This window comes from Dama dama, chromosome 9 (genome assembly GCF_033118175.1).
Source record: "Dama dama isolate Ldn47 chromosome 9, ASM3311817v1, whole genome shotgun sequence".
Taxonomy (NCBI): domain Eukaryota; kingdom Metazoa; phylum Chordata; class Mammalia; order Artiodactyla; family Cervidae; genus Dama; species Dama dama.
The window spans coordinates 28,820,493-28,844,270 of record NC_083689.1 but is presented as its reverse complement, the minus strand read 5'-3'; the positions used below and the strand labels follow the sequence as shown (position 1 = coordinate 28,844,270).

At 35.6% G+C, this 23,778-nt stretch overlaps 1 protein-coding gene across 1 annotated transcript in view; it reads right to left on the bottom strand.

The window, feature by feature from the left end:
- The window catches only part of FBN2 (fibrillin 2), a 214,237-nt gene that overhangs the window by 76,494 nt on the left and 113,965 nt on the right, over positions 1 to 23,778 (bottom strand). The window contains exons 12-19 of the mRNA XM_061152176.1: positions 23,138 to 23,263; positions 22,167 to 22,289; positions 20,418 to 20,540; positions 14,230 to 14,382; positions 11,772 to 11,825; positions 10,083 to 10,208; positions 7,405 to 7,530; positions 2,085 to 2,204 (exon numbers count right to left, since the gene is read on the bottom strand). Coding sequence (XP_061008159.1) covers positions 2,085 to 2,204; positions 7,405 to 7,530; positions 10,083 to 10,208; positions 11,772 to 11,825; positions 14,230 to 14,382; positions 20,418 to 20,540; positions 22,167 to 22,289; positions 23,138 to 23,263 — 951 coding nt within the window. The remainder of the gene's footprint in view (positions 1 to 2,084; positions 2,205 to 7,404; positions 7,531 to 10,082; positions 10,209 to 11,771; positions 11,826 to 14,229; positions 14,383 to 20,417; positions 20,541 to 22,166; positions 22,290 to 23,137; positions 23,264 to 23,778) is intronic.

Genomic DNA, 23,778 nt, shown 5'->3' with positions numbered 1-23,778 from the left:
GTTGGACACGACTGAGTGACTGAACTGAACTGAACTGAATTCATTTATGTTCTGATTAATTCTAAATTTGTAATCACAGGGGGATTTTTATTCAGTTCTAAATTTAGAGATTTAGTTCCTACCAAGGGGCAATTTCCAGGCTAAACACTGATTAAAGCCATTTGACAGTCTTATGTAAAAAGTACATTCATAATATTTTTTATGTATATTTTACTATTTAGTTTATTTTTAAAACTTGAATTTTTAATGAAAAAAGCAGATAAAATGAAGTCTAAAATGTAAACATATTAAGTAAATTTCTTTCAGAGCAGTTTTTGGCTGAGATGCTCAAATCTTATCACAACGAATGAACAAACATAATACATTGGCTTAGAAAAATACTGTGGGGTTTAGGTGTCCAACATAATAACTTGGAAATAAAATGTCTTTGTTTTTTTATTCATTAATAATTAACTATAAGAGTAAGAGGCCAAAATCCTAGAAGTGTTTATGTTGAAGCAAAAACTCTAAGGTATCTTGATGCCCAAGTGGCATACAGATTTAGTTTTCTGAGACATTAATTGACTAATGCTGAGTTTATTTCCTTTGCATAATAAAATGATTCTATCTCAGTTGGAAACTGTGGCTTAGCAAAAATATTTCTGCCTTACCAGATCCAATCCATATGCCCTTCCCCCCCCACCCCCAACCAGGAATTCTGTGAGAAAAAAAGTAATGCCCTAGGCAGATGGCAGTCTATTTCCTAGTATGGAGAGTGGAACAAGGCTCAAATTTCACCAGCTGTACCTCATTGGGAAATTGAGTGCTCGCATTTCCAAAGGGAAGGTTTTCATTGAAACTTTGGACTTCATTATTTCTCCTTCCTGTGACAAACAGGTACTCTAAGTATCCAGCTAAATACTGTTAGCATCAGATATAATATGGAAAATACTACTGTCTTTGGCAAATACTAAACTGAAAATTCATATTGAATAGATAACTAACAAAAACTGCCAATTTATTTGACACTACGTAAAACTGTAACACCTCCCTAACTATTTGGAAATATATATTTAGTTCACTTTGAGATCCCACGGACAGAGGAGCCTGGAAAGTTATAGTCCATAGGGTCTCAAGAGTTGGACATGACCTAGCAACTAAATCACCACCAAAAGTGGATACTAGGGAAAAATGTGAAGTATGTATATCTAGTCAGTGTAGCCGTAGACACTAGAAGCAGGATAGAACTACTAAGATCGTTTTTTTCTCTTACATAAGCTGAAGAGTTGCTTATAGTAACATTATAATAGATCTGACTATTTCATTTTATTTACGTCCTACTGCCTTTATCAATGGAGAAGGAAATAGCAACCCACTCCAGTACTCTTGCCTGGAGAATCCCATGGATGGAGGAGCCTGGTAGGCCACATACAGTCCATGGGGTTGCAGAGAGTCGGACACGACGGAAGTGAGTGAGCACGCACGCCCACCTTTAACAAGAACTGACCTATGTTTTGAGATACATTGAAACATGTTAGTCCTGGGGTTTTTAAATCTTTCTCTCTCAGAGATTTTCCAAAGCAAGAATTCTTTGGCATTCATAAAGTTATGATTGATAGAAGAAATTTAAAAAAAACCCAACAAATTCTATTTGTTTAAAGTTTCAACTCTTCAAGTTCTTGTCCTGTTAACTGAGTCCAAATGTGATCACATTTTTGTTTACCATTGAAGGTTGTTTATAAAAAGTATGCAGTAAGGATTTGATTCTTTGCTGCCTAAGGCATTCCTGGGGAATGAATATAAATATGTGTGTGGTATGGAAACGCTTATAACTTATGGTGTTATATATATATATATATATATATATATACATATATATATACTTACACAAAAGGAATGCTTCCTAGAATCTAACAAAATTTAAGAGTCTGTCTAGTTTATACTATCATGTCTTACTCCTACCTGGATAACAAGAGAAAACAACTGAAGTAACTCCTGAATTATTAGCTTCCTGTGATCATGTACTGTTTACCCACAGTAAGTCCTAGCGTTTCTGCTTATCTTTGGAGTGAAACGGAAACGTGAGCACCACACACAGATCTTACCAATACAGATCAATCCTGTCGAGCTGAGTTTGCTGCCAGGAGAACATTCGCAATTGAAAGATCCAAGGTTGTTCCTGCAGGCCCCATTGACACATGGGTTGCTTTCACATTCATTTATATCTACAATCCAGAAGGAAAAGATTCTGTTAGAGCTGCCATGTGTTTCTGGAAAATATTATTCCAACAAGCCATGCTATGCCAGAATGTCTGGTAAACTTGGCTCTTGTAATTTTAATATGGATCTATGAGGCATAAAGTGAATGGGGAATGGAGACGTGCATTTTACAGTGTGGATACACATGTGCACAGCTGGGGGACTCAGCAGGACTACAAGAATCAGCCTGTTTTGAAAGGGTTCAGTATCTTTACTGTTTCACTACAACTTTACATAAATTGGATTAATTTTCTCTGGTAATGAGATATAATTTTCCTGTGGGAAATTCGATCTGATTCCATGAAAGCAACATATTCCCAGGTGCAATGTGTGCTCTGCACGAAGGTGACTGTTTCCTTCATTGCTGATTCCATGAGGTTTTGGAAGAATTTAAAAAGCCTATAGTAGAGACAACACATCGCAATCCTGGTTTTAATTCCAAACTCCTGGATACTAATCAGGAAATAAGGGATGAAACTTTAACACCAGGTGTAGCCTTCTCTTCTAGCCCTTATTATCCACCTTCCTGTTCACATTTCCATGCTTGGTTTGAGACATTTCAAAAAATATTTATTTATTTGGTTGCTTTGGGTCTTATCTGCAGTTCATGGACTTAGTTGCTCTGTTGCATGTGAGAACTTAGTTCCTTTACTGGGGATGGAACTCACATCCCCTGCATTGCAAGGCAATGGATTCTTAACCACTGGACCACCAGGAAGTCCTGGGGTGAGACATTTTAAAGCACAACTGATTGTGTTAAAATAAAAAAAGAGGAAAAATAAACTTTTAATTGTATTAAATGGATTTTTACTATCATTGATTTGAGTCTGAAGTCAAATTGCATATCATAATCTAAACAATTCCTGTCGATGGTCAGAAGTATGACAGAATTAGAGCAAGACTATGTTCTCAAGTAGTGACTAAACAGGATGTTAAACCAATAAAATTAAATAGTTTAACACAAGTTAATTAATAAGATTTAGCTAAACTACTAAAAACAACATCAAAGACTGACTTTCAGTATAAATTAAACAACTCAATTTAAGGAAAAGATACTCAGATTTCTTTCTATAACTGGTTAATTATCTGAAACAGGTCAACATACTTTAAGACACCCTTTTGTTGAACACTACAGTTTCTGAATTCACCACAGTATTTTTTTTTTGTAAACACCTCTTTAAACAGGAATATTATATTGAGGAAAACATGCAAATAACTAGAAGATCATAACATTTACTCTTGAACATTTCAAGTCAAATATAAACTAAATTGGTTCTGAAAAGGAAGAGCTCATTGCTGATTTTCAAGTCTGTAGACTTGAAATGCAAACTTAAAAATCCATGTGGAAAACAGTTATGTTTCCTCTTTGCTATTTCAAAACTACTAAATAAATACACAGGTATTTAATGGATTCTTGAAATAGAAATTGTTTTTAAGAAATATAAATGCATTTTTCTTTCAGGTCCTTTGTAGCAAGAAAGCCTCTTAAAAATACAAGAATAGGTTTTGTAAATATAGCACAGATTTGAAATAAAAACATCTACTCCAGAGTACTAAATTTAAAAAAAAAAACCACAAAGTAAAAAACAAATCAGATAGCCAAAAAAGAAGCAGATACCTAATCTGAAGACAGACTATATATCACCTATTAATTTCATCTGTTAAGAACCTCCCCCCAAAGAAAAATGTCAATATCATCAATGTGCAAAATCCCTACTTTATATTAAGCAATTATGAACTCAAAAGCTATAAACACATGCAATGACAGCTACAGATATCAACTGTTTAATTTTTCTTTAAATACATTGTTTTTATGTTATAAATGTGATGGAACCAGGAACTGAAACAGTTCACTGTACATTCCTGGAAATAAACTTCAAAGCACATCTGGTTTACATTTAACTAGTTATGTCACTGGAAACACAATCTAAACCACAGTGCTTGCTGTAAAAATTTTAACTTAGACTCTCAGGGCTCAAACAAAAAAAGTAAAATAAATTTTTGTAACTTCGGTTTGAAATATCAGAGAAATTTGATTACTGCTTTTTAATACATACTTAAAAAGACTGTTGAAAACATGAATGACAAGTAAAATTAGTGCATATAGCAAATATATATACAGAAAGCTAGAACTGACAATGAATTGGCTAATAACTCCCTGCCTAGTCTTTGAAAATTAGTTTAGAAAGAATAGCATGCAGAGAACTGCTTCAGGCACACAAATTTATTGTGTGAATGCAAGGCTGGAAATAAGGAGGATACCCAAGGGAAAAAGATTTCCATGGCCTTCAGGTCTATTTCTTTTTTGCAAAACACTTAATAAAATGCAAATAACTTAATAGCAGGAAGAAAGCATAGAAATAACACTTAACCTGGTTGAGTTTTTCACAATAAATAATTTTTATTTCCACCAATGTCATAGAGCTAGAACCCAAATATTTCTCTATCATTTCTCTTTTATTTATATAACATGAACTTCTTATGAATGACAGATATAAAATATCTTTCATATTAAAGAAAAGGCTAGCTTATCAGGAACAATTATTCTTTGGCAAAATAAGTAAAGACCACACTTTTAAACCATCACTGCTGCTTGATTTGGTATTACTATGCATTAATATTTATGTAATCATCTAACGTCATACTGGGGCTACGCTGGTAGCTCAGCTGGTAAAGAATCCACCTGCAATGCAGGAGACCCCAGTTTGATTCCTGGGTTGGGAAAATCCCCTGGAGAAGGGATAGGCTACCCACTCCAGTATTCTTGGGCTTCCCTGGTGGCTCAGATGGTGAAGAATCTGCCTGCAGAGTGGGAGACCTGGGTTTGATCCCTGGTTTAGGAAGATTCCCCTGGAGGAGGGCATGGCAACCCACTCCAGTATTCTTACTTGGAAAATCTCCATGGATAGAGGCGCCTGCAGGGCTACAGTCCATGGGGTCACAAACAGTCAGATACAACGGAGCGATTAAACACAGTAATATCATACTATTAAACACCACGCTTCACTTTTTCACCTAAGTAGGTGAATCCCTTTTATTTATGCTTTGATATTTCACCTCTTAGTATGCTTCAACTTCATCTTACTTGTCAAAATGGAAGCAATATGCTATAAATATTGACAACCTGGTATTCAAACCAAACTGACCAAACTGAGTCAGACACCATCCATGTAGCTCCCTGTTGTGTCTCCCTCACAATGGCACAAAAGGGTATTGTCACTGTGGACAGGGAAACCAGTTCTAATAATCATCAGCTTCTCAGTTAAATGAAGATGATATCCTAAGTTATTACTGCTTTCAGAGCTTCCTGACATTTAACAACAGATAACTCCAATAGGCAACAGATAAAACTGAAAAAGGGCAGGGGGAAGGAGGTGTAGAAAGTCAGGAATAAAAACAAAAGGAAACACAATTGTTGAAATCCCTTCTCCTACCCTCCCAAAAAACTCATGGAGTAAACTCATGGCTTGGATTTTTTTTTCCTTTTACAAAATGCATTTCTCATGGCAATTTTGAAGGATAAAAGGTGCTGAGGGGAGGGGGCTCATGTTCAGTCACGTCCTCCTCTTTGCAACCCTTTGGATTGCAGCCCACCAGGCCCCTCTATTCATAGGATTTTTTAGGCTAAAGTACTGGAGTGGTTTGCCATTTCCTACTCCAGGGGATCTTCCTGACCCAGGAATAGAACCCGTATTTCCTGTGTCTCTTGTATTACAGGCAGATTCTTTACCACTAAGCCATTGGAGAAGCCCAAGGAGAATGGGTATGGGTGCTAAAAGATGAAAACTCTGGATGCATACACTTGGGAAACTTGGACTAATGAAAAAAGATACTAAGAGAAAAAAAATACTAACAGATGTCTCTGTTCATCTATGGATAAGATGAATGAATCTTTAAGTACTTTAGTCAGGAATGGAAAGTATGCTTCTCTTTGAGGAGCTCCTGAAAAAGGTGTGGACAGGAGGGGAACTCAACAGTTATGAGAACTAAGTTTAGAAAAACTGCATTTTATACTGAGGCTTTCATTTTTCTTTCCTTTTTTTTCTCTCTTCAGGCTAATTACTGTTTTTCACTGGTCCCTCAAATTCAATCCAAACTTAGAATTGCACTTTGTAATTGTATTTCATTGACTTCAGCTGAGTCGTTTGTATTTTGGCATCATGTTTGAGTCCTAACTTGTTTCTGTTCATAAGAATGCTTTGAAGTTAAACCATAAGAAGAGAATGTTAACATCTTTTTGCATAATATTACTATTGCAGTTTTCTTGGCTATGAAGTTACCAGGAAACAAATACTTTAATAGATAAAAAAGGGTTATTCCAAATAACTAAAGATGAAATTTTTTATTTTTAAGTTACTATTCAGAAGTAGTTATTGGATTTGAGAATGTCATGGGATACTTCTGTAGGCCCACACAGTGCAACTGAAAAGGAAAAATGACCAGTAGTCATACGCCAAATTATCCTGAAATACACAGTACTCTGATCAAGGAACAAAAATATAATTGAAGATACTTATAGCTTAGCTAGTATCTCACTGAAAATGGGGCCTTTCTGAAGCATTTAACTTATTCATATAACTTCCACTGCAGAAAAATGAGCTTAAGAGAAAAGGAAGGTTTTTAAACAGCAATTCATGAGCCTTAAATTCAAGCTGTAACTTAAAGTTTCAAAGGGAAAGGGGAATTTTCTTGGACTATAAATTCAATTTAGGTGACCATTTCTACTCAGACCTCAAATATAGGTTGGCCTATTTTCTGGGCCAACCTCTGAGGTCTATCAGTCATTTCATAAATAAAATGCCTAAGAGCTGACTTTGTCGTGAGTTCAGGTTCTCCTAGGCTAATGTGTTACATTGGTTTTAAAAAGGGAAAACCAAACAAACAAAAATCTGATATTTTATCAGCAAGTGAAACAAACTGGCTTCTTTCACTTATTTTCATTAACTTCAAAATGTGTGTTGATATTTCTCCTGAATGGAACAAAGCTGATGGTATTTATAAGCTGGGCTAGATGCATGCTACTTCTAAAACTGGCAGATTAGCTGAGACTGTAAAATTTAGAACATATTCAAACAACATTCTTTTTGCTCTATTGCTTCATAATGTATTTAAGGTTCATGCATATTAAGATGCTTACCATTCACAGTGAAGAAAAGTGGCTCTTACCTTCACACGTCTCCGTCTCTGTCCTGAACACATAGCCAGGCGGGCAGGTGCAGCTGTAGCTCCCAGGTGTGTTCCGGCACAGACCATTGTCACACAGCAGTCTGTTTACCAGGCACTCGTCGATGTCTGGAAGCCACCGTTAGAAGAGAGGAGACACACAGGGTGAAATGAACAGTACACTGTTCGAAATGTTTTAATTTTGTTATTTGTTTTCTTCCTCATCCCATACCTTACTCTGTCTCTTTGTACCCAAAGCACATTCCTTGACCCTAAGCAAAACACATTTGACTCAAATGGAACGATCTTGTGCTTACTTTTTTTTTTTCATTCATTTTTATTAGTTGGAGGCTAATTACTTTACAATATTGTAGTGGTTTTTGCCATACATTGACATGAATCAGCCATGGATTTACATGTGTTCCCCATCCCGATCCCCCCTCCCCCTCCCTCTCCATCTCATCCCTCTGGGTCTTCCCAGTGCACCAGCCCCGAGCACTTGTCTCATGCATCCAACCTGGGCTGGTGATCTGTTTCACTATAGATAATATACATGTTTCGATGCTGTTCTCTCGAAACATCCCACCCTCGCCTTCTCGCACAGAGTCCAAAAGTCTGTTCTGTATATCTGTGTCTCTTTTTCTGTTTTGCATATAGGGTTATCATTACCATCTTTCTAAATTCCATATATATGTGTTAGTATGCTGTAATGTTCTTTATCTTTCTGGCTTACTTCACTCTGTATAATGGGCTCCAGTTTCATCCATCTCATTAGAACTGATTCAAATGAATTCTTTTTAATGGCTGAGTAATATTCCATGGTGTATATGTACCACAGCTTCCTTATCCATTCGTCTGCTAATGGGCATCTAGGCTGCTTCATCGCAGCACTGTTTATAATAGCCAGGACATGGAAGCAACCTAGATGTGCTTCCTTTTAAGATGTTCTCAAGTCCCTGGGACATGTGTTAATGCTTTGGAAAAGGCACATGACTATGTTGTTCTTCCATTTACTTGTTGACCTGCAGTAGTATTACATTTTAAGCATCACTGTAGTCTCCCCCAAGATTATACACTTAAACAAGAGGCCAAATCACAATTTATTTATCCATCAGTCCATGCTGTGGGTTGAAATGTGTCTCTCAAAAAAATATTTTGAAACCCTAACCCCCAGTACCTCAGAATGTGACCTAATTTAGAAACAGGATTCTTAAATAGAGTAATGAAGTTAAAATAAGATCCTTTGGGTAGGTTGTATTCCAGTACAGGTATGGACACCAACGACTGCAATCAAGGGGAAATGATGACACAGGGACAGACACACACAGAGGGAAGCTGATGTGGAGATGCATGGGGGGAAGACAGACGTGTGGCTCGAGTGACACATCTAAAAACTGAGCAATGCTAAAGACTGCCTGCAAACACCTGAGGCTGGAAGAGGAAAAGAAGGATTCTCCCATCGAGCCCTTCTCCCCTAGAAGAGGAAAGGAAGGATTCTCCCCTAGAGAGAGCATGGCCCCACTGACACCTCGATTTTGGACTTTCGACTCCCAAACTGTAACATCAATTCCCACTGTTTTAAGCAACCCCGTTTTGAGTACTTTGTTAGGGCAGACCTAAGTAAAATTGAAATTTGGCCTTTTATTTTCAAAATCTAGTTTTAATTTTATTAAAATTATGCATGTACCTACTTTAAAGAGTTGAGCATTGCCATGAACCATGTTCAGTGTGTGAATGTTCATTGAATTTCCTTGTTTTCAGTAGGGTACCCATGTGCTCAGCTGTACTTAGATGCTATACTGGAAATGACTTTGCTTTTAGGGAATAAAAGCTAGGTGGTTTGCATATTTTTATAAGTGTTCAACAGTCTCTGGCTGGGGCCCTTGCCAGTAGCTATCAATATCTATTGTAAGTACATGATATTTAATATAGTTTTATACATCCATTATATGTGTATCTTCAACCCAAGGTGAGATGGATATATAGTAACATATATCAATAATAAAACTCAAAACCATAGACATGGAAAAATATATTTTTTCTAATCATAATCATCAAGACTTGTATTTGAGTCATTAGTGGTAGATGTAAAAATTATAATATATAATGAAGGATCAATTAACATTCATTTTTATAAAAGTGGACTCAGGTGCTCAGCTGGAAAATCTAGATTTTTCACAAATTCTTGAATATATGAACTATGTACTTGAGGTTTTTCAAACATTCCCTTATAAATTACAAAAGGAAGCACCCATCTCATTTATCATATTTGGATATGTTGCAGCAATTGATTGTTTCTTTCCAAGTCAACCTGTAATATTTAATTTTCTTAATGTAGTATTTTTCATACATACCACCTTGTTAATTTTTGAATCCCACTTCCTAGTAAAATATTATAGGATTAAGATATATGCAGATAAAGCAGGCCAATAATTGACTATATGTCCATTCATCTGGGGAAAAAACCCAATTTAAATATTAATACTAAATTGTGCCACTAAAAAGTCTGTTACTGTGTAACAGTATTTGATTCCAACATTTTTATATCTCTATACTAAAAAGGAAACAAGAGAAACTGTAAGACCTCTAGTTTTACTCACTTACTTATAGTTTGACTCCTCGTATAATCCATGGGACTAAACTATACAAAAGTCTCCTGTATAATAAAACAAATAACTTACCAATACAATTTCTTCCAGAGGCATCTGGTTCATAGCCACTGTTGCAATTACACCGGTAACTACCACGTAGATTTTCACAAATTCCATTGGCACATATATCAGGGTCCAGAGCACACTCATTGATATCTGCATTAAATATTAAAGTTTAATGCTCACAGTTGATACATGTATGTCCAATAAAGATCATTCAAAATACATAGTGTTTAACCCTGCAGCCCTCCAATTTGCTGTTGTTCAGAAAGGGAAAGGAAATTAAAAAAAAGGAGTGAGAATAAAATCAAGAGATATGGGACACTTCCCTGGTAAAAATGAAAAGTGAAGGGAACTGGCAGAAATTCAAAGAATTAAGCCATGTAATGTGCTGGTATTTATGATAAAATTAATAAAGAAATTTATAGGCTGTTGGCTCAAAACCCAAAGGAAAACTCAACTTGATAGGTACTCTAACCATCTAATTAAAAGGCAAAGATTTATTAGGATTTCTATATAGTTTTATGGTTCCAAAGGCATGGAATATTTCTATTTTATTATCATTTTTTATAGTCAACTAAGTAATATGATACTTAGTAAATGTTTCTCCTTGTTGATAAGTTGAAATTGATGGGAGAGGTCAGTTCAAATGTGGATATTTGAGAACACAATGTTTTACAATAAGCCATGAACAGGACTACTCTCTGTCATGATAGGAAGTGGGACTTGAGGAATGATGTGCTTATATGAGAAGCCGCTAAGTTCCAACGGGGCAACTGGCTCTGCTGGGGAGGCAATGATGAAGGGGAATAAAAAATGGTGTAAAACAAAATTTTGGTCACTATGCTCAAATTTTAATAGTAACTATTGTTTTCTAGAATTTAGGAAGCCTTAAATAGTCCAGAAATGTCAGTCTTTCGGTTTTTGAGAGAAGTATCTTGGTAAAAGTTTGCTTTTTGACTCTGATTTCTGATGTTCTTTGCAAAGACGTGATATTTACTGTCAGTTAATCTATAATTTTTCTAAAGTCTCATCAAATATGAAAATAGAGGAATATTTATGCAAACTAAAGGTGAATAGCACCCTACAGTTTATTAAAAAAAACAAAGGACACTATATTAACATATAAAAGAACTTTAAAATTATAAACACATATGTACTTAATATTCAAGTTCTATATTGGAATTTTGTTAATCATAGTACTAAATTTAAAAGAAGAAAACTTCATTGAAACTTTGTACTTCTATAGATGGTTAGAAACATTTTAGCAAATTCCTAGCCATAAATAGTCAATTTATTTTTAGGGCAGTATATCTCAAATATTTCTTAAAGATCCATATCAAATAACAGATTATTTTTGTTTTAACTATGTCAGTGCCATTATTTTACATTTTTTCTTCAAACTGATTCCCTTTTTTTTTTTTTGACCAACTGCAGCTTCTTCTTAAGCAAGGTATCCATAAAATCATGGCAGTAGTTTGTTAGTGACGTTTTTAACAACACATATTTAACAGATAATTATTTATCTACTAAGCATAAAAATGAACATCTACATACTACTTAATATCATCTAGCTTTTAACCACTCTTCTAGGAGAAAATTTATCTCACTACATTACACAGATCTATTTTATAATATAAATATATCACATCTATAATATTATTATAATAAAGATATGCAATTATATAATTATTGTAAGATTGAGAATTGACTAGTTACCTCTTCCATCCACTGTGATGCCTACTCCACTACTACAAAGGCCATGGAATTCAGCTGTAAGATAAAAACAAATAGAGAAATCAAAAACTCTAAATTACATCAGTTTCATACACAAGTCACTTTCATAACTTCAAAACTATCATTAAAAAGAATTACCTGAAATAACTTAAAATTGAAAACAAATCACAATTTTCTACCACATAATTATTTTAAGAGTTCCAAAATCAGAGCTAAGCATAAAAAAGTAAAAAACAAAAAAAAAAAAACTGTGATTATCACCTTAAATATCATTAATATATTGATAAACATTACAAATATTTTCTACTTATGGAAACTTCAAAAAAATCTAAGTTGTATTACAGAGGTTGATTTTAAGCTTTTTTTTTTCTTCTCTCAATAATAACAGGAAACATATGTAATAAGTAGCATTTACTATGTGATACGCCTGATACTGTTCTAGCATTTTGAATCTAATAATTTATTTAATCCTCCCCATACCACTAACTAGATACTGTTATTTTCCCTCTTTTATAGCCAAGAAAGCTGGACTAGAGATGGGAAGTAATATGCTCAGGTCACAGAGATTATAAGTAGGGGAGTAGGCTTAGACCCTTTATATTCTAAAACAGACATTTCACATAATAGCCCATTTAATAGATTAATACTTTTTCTCAGTTATGTGGATGTACTACACTCATTCAATCTCTTATTGATGAGATTAGGTTTGTCCAACTTTTGGCTATTACTGATGTAATAAATAATAAAAATTTCAAGATATCACTAGGTTAATCTTTTAGAAGTAAAACTGCTCCAAGTTTGTTTCTTTTAAGGTTTTTGATAGTCTTCCTCTCCCAAAATATCCCAGGTTACACTTTCAGCAGCAGTGTAAGAGAATACCCATATTGGTATAACCTTCCCAACACTGGGGAGAATCAATCATTTTTACCAATCTATAAACAAAATGACACTTCAAAAAATTTTCTTTTAATTTTAAACAGATTAGGCATCTTTTTATGTGGCACTCTTATCATTTGTACTTCTGCTTTGTGAAGTTTTGTGTACACTGTACTTTTTTCTATAGAGGATTTCAACTTTGCCTATTGATTAATGTAAATTCCTTATAAATTAAGGAAAATATTTTTCTAATTCATACACGTATTTTAGTCTTTGGAGCCTGTTTTGAGAGTCCTTTATCATTACAAGATAACAAAAAGTTTGCATCTTCTACAAAAAAGTTATTTTGCAACATTTAATGTAGGGAGTTACCTTCATATTTTTTCCAATATTTATCAACAATATTCATTACTTTTAGTTCAATTTGTTCTTACTGATCTAAACGTCACCTTTATTGTATTCTATAATCTCATTTATATTTACAATTGTTCCTAGACTCATTTTATTAGTTCACTGATCCTTTTATCTAGTCTAGCTATCAATTTTTGTACTTCTTTCATAATATGCATAATTCACTTAGATACATTAAGATACTTCATTAACTCTTTTTTTTAAAAAACATCATACTCAGTAATTCTTCCAGAGGGATACAAACCAATTTTCTAAGGTTTGAACAGTCCATTCAGTATTTTTTAACAGAATTACTAGCCATTTCCTTTGCTAGAATGCATTTCTTCCATTTTCTACCTGGGAAATTCTTACTTTTTTTTGAGACCAAAGTAAGCATGCATTCTTCTTTGCAGTCTTTCCCAGTCTCCCCAGGAACTAACTGCTCCTTCCTTTGTGCTCTCCTGGCTCCTTAGGTTTCTTTTCAAGGCAGCAATCATACTAAATTGTAATTTATATATTTGCCTACCTATATTTTCAACTCTTCTTGACTTTAAAGGGAAAAAAAAAAGAGAGATTGTGTTTGAGTCCCTGCTGTACTTACATCTGTTCAATACAGTTTTCATAAAAGTATGAATAACAAGTCACAGAATAGTCAAATTAAACTGTTTAATGTGCCTGTAACATATGGTAACATTCAGAAAGAAATTTATTACTTTCTGGAACTACTGATAGATTCCTCATAGACCAAACTTCTGATAGAGTGCATCCTAATACCATTCTGCATAAAAATTAAAAATAAATAAATAAAATCAGGTTCTCATGAACTTATCATAACCTTGGAAATGGTAAGTAAATTTTATGCTATTTATCTCCAGAATGATGAGAGGTGAAAGACTTTGACGCTAGCATATTCATGTAAAGAATCTGGTTTAATGGTCATAATTGGACCATAAGATAAATTTTCCTATTCACTATGTGTTCTCTTTCCCTAGAGATCATAAGTAAATATAAGCCAGATCTTACTATATGCCTCACATAACAACACAGATTTGGATTTCTTTCCTTTCAATAAAGATAGACAAAACACTTCAGAGGCGAGGTACTCTTGGACCAGCTATCTGATGTTAGGTTAGATAGATTCCTTTTCAGGTACGGAACTGGCAAAGGTGTTTACCTGAATTTTTAGCAGGGCATGGCTGGCAGGGTTCTCCAAAACCATAGTCTGGATTGGCACAGCAGCATTCAGACTTGGTTACCGCACCGGGGAAGGGCCGGACACACACTCCCTTCTTGATCCCACCATAGCATGTACTCCGCATGTGAGTATCTGGAGTGAGAACAATGACTTGAGATAGTGATACAGAGACAAAGAGATTTCAGAACAGCAGGATTCTTGAAACTTAAGTGGCCACTTTTAGGGAAGCTTCTGGGTAGCATCTGCCACTTGTCTTTTTCTTTGTATCTTCAGCATCTCATAGCATTAGGAGATCAACAAACGTTTATTGTGAGAGGAAAAGAATAAATGCATACGAACAATTTTTTTCTCCAATAATTTTTATGTGTTACACAAGCATCAGTTATCCCACTTATCTTCACAGGCCCCTCATTGACCCAGGTATATTTCCACACGTATAAATAAGACTTAGACCTCTAATCACTGACTATACTTATATTATTTCTATTCTAATATTATTATTATTCTAATACTATTTCTATTCTAATATTATTTCTGGAAGTTCTTATGAACAATGAAATGCTGTGCAGTTAAACTATCTTGAGATGACACTGTTGGTTATGAAATTTCTCTCTTCAAATTTCTGAGATAGGAAGCCTATCTTTTCAACCCCTAGTTGACTGCTGCAGCTATGATTTATTTTCTTTTTTTGGCTATGCTGGGTCTTCACTGCTGTGTGGGCTTTTCTCTAGTTATGGAGAGTGAGGGCTTCACATTTGTAGAGGCTTCTCTTGCTGCGGAGCTCGGATGCTAGGGCACTCAGGCTTCAGGAGCTGCAACACAGAGGCTCAACGGCTGAGGCTCCTGGGCTTCAGAGAACAGACTCAGTAGTTGCGGTGTGTGCTTAGCTGTTCCAGGGCATGTGGGATCTTCACGGAGCAGGGATCGAACCCATGTCTCCTGCATTGGCAGGCAGCTTCTTTACCACTAAGCCACCAGGGAAGCCCTGTTATGACTATGTTTTAATCTCTGCCTCTCAACAAACCCAGTTCTATAAATAATTACTATGTGTCTGTGGTATTGTGCCTGTTGCTTTATAGACATTATGTCATTGAACATTCAACAACTCCATAGGGTAGTGATCATTATCCACTTTTCATAGATGAGGAAGGTGAGGTTCAGAGGCATTACGTAAGTACCTCCAAGTCCTAGACTATCCACTGCCTGAGCTGAAATTCAGACACAGGCTTGCATGACCTCCAAAGCAATTCTTCTTTCTACTATGTCAGATTATACCCTGAAGACACATAACCTGGTTACTGTGCTCATCTAAATTCTCATAAAATACAACATAACTTTATGAGATGGTAAATGGTGAACTATTAAAAAAAAAAACTCAGATAATCATACAGGCCAGAGAAGCAGTAGAGATTTCAAGCAGTCTCTTATATAGTAATTCCATCAAAGAGATAATCATTATTATAAATATTCATAATTATTCACAACTTGTTGTAAATAATTTATTTTATCTGCTTGCTATGCAAAGTACTTATGCCCTGTGATCTGGTGTTTTTTTCTGGTTGAAACAATGAGATGGATGTGTGGCTGCATGAAGCAGAGATGTGTGTATGCTCAAATGGAAGAGGTTTTACCACAATGACCCTGGGGAGTAGAGCTGCTGTTTCTTTCTGCCTTTGCTATGACCTAGTATGGGAGGGTCAGCTCTGAGTTACACACAAGTATAGGACTCAATACCATGGTGAATACATGCAAATACAACATAATTCATAACTTGCAGTAAGATTTTTGTGAGTTCTTAGGATGGTACCACTTATCTCAAAAGGCATCACAGAATGGTCAAAGTTATTTCTGTTTTCATGCTGGGAACGTAAGCCGGGGCCATTTTTAGAAGCAAGTCTATAAAAAGCCTATGGTATTCACTTCTACCTTTGATAAAAACAGTTGAGTTTTCCCTTTTCAAAGACCCGAGATTGGATCCCTAGTTCATTTTATTATCTTCCCTGTAACCAAGCCGACGTTCACAGGAGATAAGATCAGAGACAGTGATAGCAGCAGTACCATCAGTACGAGCTCACATGAATGCTTTGGTTGGTGATTGGACTTAAATCCTACACTATGCCTTTTCCACATGTTATCAAATTTCTCCATGCCTTTTCTTTCTTAAAGACTGGAATTGCTGAAGGGTTTTCTCAGATAATTAGCATACTTTATATTTACCAAAGGTAAAGTATGTATGGACACAAATGCTAATTTTACTTTATTCTTCATTTTTCAGTATCAACTTTTCTTTATAGCTCAAAGCAGCAACTCTTAAGACTATGTTTAATGTAACACTACTCTTCTGATTTAACAAAACAGTAATAATTGTTAACAGTTTACTTATTGGGTATGTGTTATGTGCCAGACAGCATTCATGATTTATACCAATAAATCTAATATTAACCTATTTAATCCTCAAAAACAACCAGTGAGGAAAGGATGCACAAAGAGGTAATGTAATGTATCTTGCCTAAGGCCACACAGCTAATATAAAGGGCAGAAGTAGGGTAAAGAAAAAAAATTAACCTTTTAGTTGACAGAACTGTCAAAGAGTGTTCATGAAGATGCTGAAATACTCTTAAGCTAACATAACAGGATGTTAGAAATGAAATTTAAGCTGAAATCTCATAGTGCTAAATAACATATAACGAGGTGAATTTTGAGACTCCATCCTGAAGGAAGTAGAAATGGAAAATTCGCTGCCAGGTTCTTAAACCCCTCCCAATATCCAGGATGCAATTTAGAGAGAGGCAATTAATGAGTTTTTGAGGAGGATTTTTTGGGGGGCAAGAGCCAGATTACAAATTGGGCATGCTTCCATCTTCACCCCTAGGCAAGATAAAAGAGCTCCACAGGGAACAGCTTGAAGAATTGGTACCAAACTCTATCAGGGGCCCCTAGCACACAGAGGAGAGTGGCTGCTATTCCCACCACAGAATCAAAGGACACAGGTAAGAGCAATCTCTATTCACTCGGTTCACAGGGCAAAGGGTGGCATGTTGTGTGGATTAGATGACGGCCACACCAACTGGAGTCTCTAAAATGAACGTGCAGAGAGGAGATGAGACACCACGAGAGACAGTCTGTCTAAAGTGGACTGCAGAAAGACCCGGGGTTGGGCCAGGAACAGCCACCAGGAGAAAAATGCAGTGTCTGCATCTCGTTACAGGCAGGCCAAGGCTGTTGACACCCTCATGAAATCACTCACAAGGATGAAGTTGGCTTAAACTTATGTCAAGCCCAGAAATCTTGAAGTAACCCTAGGAGAGTGTCAGTGCTCCTGGCTTCTTTCCTGTCCCCTTGTGCTTAGACGGCTCTGGTGGAGTCAGAAACATCCTGCTCATGAAGGTGTAAGCTTGGGAAGGGAAGTCATAACTTCAAGTCAAGTTCAGAATATTGGCTATTATACATCACTGGACATTCTAACTGCTAAATCCAGATTATTTTCATTAGCTCAAGGAGTCTTATAAATTTCTGCCATCTAAAAACTGTAAAGTTGGGGGTGCCTAAGTTTTCTTCCTTATTAGATAAACTGCTCCCACTGAATAATTAAAAATATGTTTTGAAAGGATTGAGAAAAACAAAATACAGTTGCCTTTTGTTCATATTCTGTCTGTGAATCATGCTTCTTCAATATCCTGGTTACAACAGTAGTTTAATTTTCTGAAAATAAAAAACCCCATCTCAGTATATAGGTAAACAAAAATGAACAAACAAATGAAATCTAAAGTTAAGTGCTAACTCTAATAATAATTCACAGTAATGATTCATCTCTAACCTCAATAATCAATGCATCTAAAAGCATCTCAAAAGGCAGAAGACATGAAGAAAACATGTTAAAGGAATAGCTGTATAATTTTACACACAGAACAAATGGTGTTTTTATTTTAAAAAGTTTAAGTAATTACAACTGTGAAAAACTGTAGAGGGTTTCCCAAAAAATTCTAATGCTTTTTCTGTATGTGGACAAGAGAATGAATATTTGTGTTTGAACACTGAATTCCTAACAACTATTCATATGTCAGTTACTTAAAAGAAAAATCATTTCTCCCTCCAAAACTGGTTTTGAACTAATCATAGATTTCAGCAAAACCATTTAGATAAAGGAAAAAAGCAATGAAAATATTTTAGCTCTTTAAACAGAAAGGAGCTACATTCTTCTAGTTACTGTATTTGAAATAGTCCTGAACGAAGTGCTGACAATCTTGTAAGCTGAAATAAATCCTAGCCTGGATAGAGTGGATGAAACTTTAAGTGGACAGATTATTTCCATCTGCTGTTGCTTCTTCCTTTTTTTTTAACATAACCTTCAGAATCCAGATGTTTTGATTCCCATAGGTTAAGAATAAAGTATAACCAGTATTTGAGAAAGAATTTCATTTCTCTCAAATAATACTTTTAAAGCACTGAGTATGTCTGTCTCTTACTCTATGACCTGAGAAATAGATGGTGCACAACGGCTAATTCACTTTCATGGAAGTGCTTTGGAGAGAATATGGCATTTGATGTATTTTCACTACTCCCTCTGCTCTTGATATCATTAGGACATAGTGGTTGGGTTGTTGAATGCCAAAGATATTTTCGTTTTGCCTGCCTCTTTAAAGCTGATGCCTGCTAACTCAAAAGTAGGAATTATTCCCAAGAGGAATGATGAATGGTTTCAAATAAAACATACATTCTCTCTCATATTCTTTCCTCGTTTCTATCATTACACAGCACTGAATAACTATTTAGAAACATTTCCAACTTTTGATATAAGTTGAAGTTATAACATATAAATTATTTACATTTAAAATTTTGTTTGGGAAAAGCAGCAGACTCACAGATATAGAGAACAACTTGGTGCTTACCAGTGGGGATGGGAGGAGGGGCAACATAGGGATGGGGGGAGTGGGAGACACAAACTACCGGGTGTAAGACAGGCTTAAGGACGTGCTGTACAACATGAGGAATATAGCCAATATTCTACAGTAACTGTAAATGAAAATCAACCTTTAAGATTGTATAAAAATAAAATTTAAAAGGCTTCCCTCGTGGCTCCGACAGTAAAGAACCTGCCTGCAATGCAGAAGACCCGGGTTCCATCCCTGGGTCGGGAAGATCCCCTGGAGAAGGGAATGGCAACCCATTCCAGTATTCTTGCCTGGAGAATTCCATGGACAGAGGACCCTGGCGGGTTACAGTCCATGGGGTCGCAAAGAGTCGACACGGCTGAGCAACTAACACACATAACATTTTTTAAAAATGTTAAAGCTCAGATGATAAAAATTAATATTGTTTGGGTAAAAATAAGAGTTTACTTAAATACAACTGCTGTCCCTGTTTCATGTCTCATTAATTATAAAATATATATCCACTGTATGTAGTGTGTTAGTCTCTCGATTGTGTCCAACTCTTTGCGACTCCAGCTATTATAGCCTCCCAGGCTCCTCTATCCACGGAATTCTCCAAGCAAGAATACTGGAGTGGGTTGCCATTTCCTTCTCCAGGGGATCTTCCTGATCCGGGGACCGAACCCGGGTCTCCTGCATCGCAGGCAGATTCTTTACTCTCAGAGCCACCAGAGAGACATGGTTATCTAACAATATGAAGGACACTGGTAAAGGACAATTTTTTTTCCTTCTCTAGCATTTCTGTCTCATCAGAGGCTACTGAAGGGAGCTAGCTGGGCTCTTTGTCCCTTTTTTTAAAACTGCCTTATTGAGATATAATTCACATACAAAGAATGCACCCATTTAAAGTAAATAAATTCAATAGCTTTTAGCACATTCATAGAGTTGGACAGTTGCTATTCTAGCTGATGTTAGAACATTTCATCATCTCATAAACACCTTTAACAATCACCTTCTTCTCCCACCACCCTCAAATTCTCTGCTCTAAGCAACCATTAATCTGTTCAGTCTCTACAAATTTGACCTTTACAGACATTTCATTTGGAATCGTACACTATGTGGTCTTGTGTGCCTTCTTTCACTTAGCATGATGTTTTCAAGCTTATCCATGCTTTCACATATATTAGTATTTTGTTCCTTTTCATGGCTGAATATTATTCTATTGTATAGATATACCTGTATCCTGTTTTCAAAGATCATTTGGTCACTAGGACCATTACAGAATGTTTCACTTACCCACACACACGCGTCCGTCCACACCCACAGCCAGACCTGGGGGACAGTCACAGCGGAAGGACCCTTCATTGTTGATGCAATGCCCATTCATGCAGATTCCTGGGGTCTGGCACTCATCAACATCTGCCCAGAGAGGGGAACACAAGCCGGGCCATTACTCTAACTTCATTACAGAGTTGACCTGCTGCCACCACTGTACATGATCAACATTTGGTTTTCAATTTTATAACTTGTGCAAGAATACACAGATGTGACAACAAATCTTTTACATAAATGCAACTCTTTCAAACACATTTTCAGAAAGATTGAGTGAAAGTAGATCATTTTACCCATTAGAAGAGTATGACAAGTTCATTTTTCATTATTTATTTGGCAATTCTGTTTAATATTATTCAACTCAAATTAGTTAAGTGAAACAAATTCTTACAACCAAGGTAAATGTTTGTAATTAACTTTCATTTACACATACATAAAATTCTAAGATGCTGTTTTAATCCAGTCAGTTCACAGTAACAAAATAATTTGAAGTCTCTTGTAATTTTCAAAGTGCTTAAATTTATGAAATGTAACCCACCATTAAATGGCTTCCCCTTAAAGGGGAACAGCCTTCAAAACACAGAGCTGCCAAATCATGAGCATTTCAAAATTTGTGGATTACAGCATTTGTAATAAAAAATTAATAAAAGTTTCAATAAAGCAGGAACTGGTGAGATTTAGGTCATCTTTTAATGTATATTTAAGTTTCTTAATAAATGCTGAAAAAGTTACAGGCTGTAATGTAATGCTACACACTGGAACAGAATGCTAATCTCATATCCTGTGATTAATTCAAGTTAGCTAACCTTGAGATGACATTCCAGTCATGAGTTCAATCAGCAAAGCCACAATACTTCTATTTAATACTGAACTTCCTTTTCATGAATAGTCAAGAAACTACTTTCATTCAGAAATACAAGAATCAGTCTTGATTTTTCTCTGTCCACTGTCCCTGGAATTTCACTGACATTATAGGGTTTGGGTATGAGTATTATTTGCTATTCAGACCAATTTGTGTGATCGAAGGCAGGAAGTATTCATGGAGTTAATTTTGTCCAAAAGGAGGAAACTGGAATAAAGCTTGTTTTTTTTTTAGTAGAACTACAAAATTTGTTCCATCTTATTAAATTCCAACTATGAATATAAACATAATGTAGTCTTATTTATTTCCAAGAGTTATCTTTTGCTTAGTAAAACTATCACTAGAGCTTGGGCTTCAAAATGGTTTTATAAACAAAACAGTTGCTAGAAATATTCAAATCACTTCTTCCCAAAATCAATGTAAGGTTTTTAGATATGGATATGGTAACAAATGATATGTGAATTAGCTTATGGAAAAGATATAATGCAAAACCAGCAGTGAATGACAGTGGAAAATCTAGTTCTGAGAATACAATATTTTTCTTCCTCTTTTTTTATGTAAAAAGTTGAGAGAACTTATTTCTTCATTGTCTTTTCCAGATTTGCTAGAACCAATCTGTCATTCCCTTAATTCTTCCTATGCCATTATTATTTTTGTAAAGACACTGGTGTTCCACAGACCACAAAGTATGTTTTTCTAGGAAGCTTTAGACACCTGCCGTACTGAATTAGTGAGAGATGTGAATAATACAAAATCCACATGAAGAAACTGAAGTAATTCTTGCATGATTCATTCAGATAAAAAAGATGGTTTCAATCATGGTTACTTTCCTATCTCAGAGCCATACATACCAGTGCAGTAACGCCCATTTGGAGCCAAGATAAATCCTGGTTTGCAGATGCACTTGAAGCTGCCATCTTCATTAATGCACATCCCATTCAAACACATGTTGGTAGTTGTACATTCATCATGGTCTACAGAAGGAGAGAGTGACTTACACAACTGGCCTTGAGGAAACCAGTTCCCCCTCTTCCTACAAACAACTGCCAGGCATATTCTATTGCATAAATCAGCCAAGTGGTCACAGACATTTTTTTTTTCTTACAAATGCCAACCAAGTGAGAGCAAATGGTGCGGAAAATGTGAAGGACCTTTAGTGTAAGGGACATAGAGGAAAAGCATTAAGGAAATTTTATGTGTAGTTTCTATTAAAATCACATGAATAGTGTTTTATTTTGATTACCAAAACGTTACTATTTCTTTCATCAGATGTCTATATTGTATGAGAGAATAAAGCAATGACAAAGCTCACTGCACATGAAATGATCTGGACTTTGATTAGTGGGTGAAATATGTGTTTCTGTACAAATAGAATATTTCTGTGGCATATTGGTGTTTACTACACTGCTAGACATCACCAGGACCACAAATTTGGAGATCTGATTGTCACATACATCAAATGTTTTTGTGCTTCCCTAGACTGGAGGTGGGCCTTTTCTGTATTATCAGTGTTGTAACCCCAACAGCCAAAATACAGTAGGTGCTAAAAATTACAAAGAATAATCATTGCTTTAATTAAAAATACACCACACAAGAAATTTCCAGAAGCAATGAACTATTCATTTATTATTATATTTCCAAAAATTCTGTCCCTTCATTTCAATAGTCTTTTGTTAAATGTATTTATATTTTACCTAAGTCATCTGAACGATTCTCATATATGTACTGTATGAGCTTTCATGGTAGCAGTCTATATGGGTCTAAATAAAAGTGTATATATTCCTTAAAAAATCTTTTGCAAGGGAGCAGGCACTTTCCATACCAACACAGTTTTTTCCATCTGTAGTTAATTCAAAGCCAGCATTGCAAATGCACTGGAAACTTCCATCTGTGTTCACACATCGACCATTCTTACAAAGTACCCCATTCTGGATGCATTCATCAATATCTGGGGAAATTAACAATATTAGTCTTTTAAAATAATCACAAAAGCAATAAGACAATCCACGTAATATCCAGATCATGGTGCTTCTTTAGAAAAATGTTCATCTCTCACCAGGTTTTTTTCCTTGGATAGGTAGGTGTAAGCAGTTCTACAACCCTGACTTATAACAGCTGAAGGAGGGAGGAAAAAGAAATATGAAATGGGGTGAACAGTGAATGTAGAAGAGGGTGGACAGTGCAGCTAGAATGTAGCTGCTTCTGACACAGTGGTTTAAGACCTTAAAAGTCAGAGCAAGTGAAACTGCTTATATGTGGAATCCAAAAAAAAAATGGCACAAAAGAACTTATTTACAAAACAGATACAGAAAACAAACCTGTGGTGACCAATGGGGTGAGGTGGGGAGGTTATAAACTGGGAGATTGGAATCGACATATACACACTACTATATATAAAACAAAAAACTCACAAGGACCTACTGTGGGCTTCTCTGGTGGTTCAGCTGGTAAAGAATCTGCCTG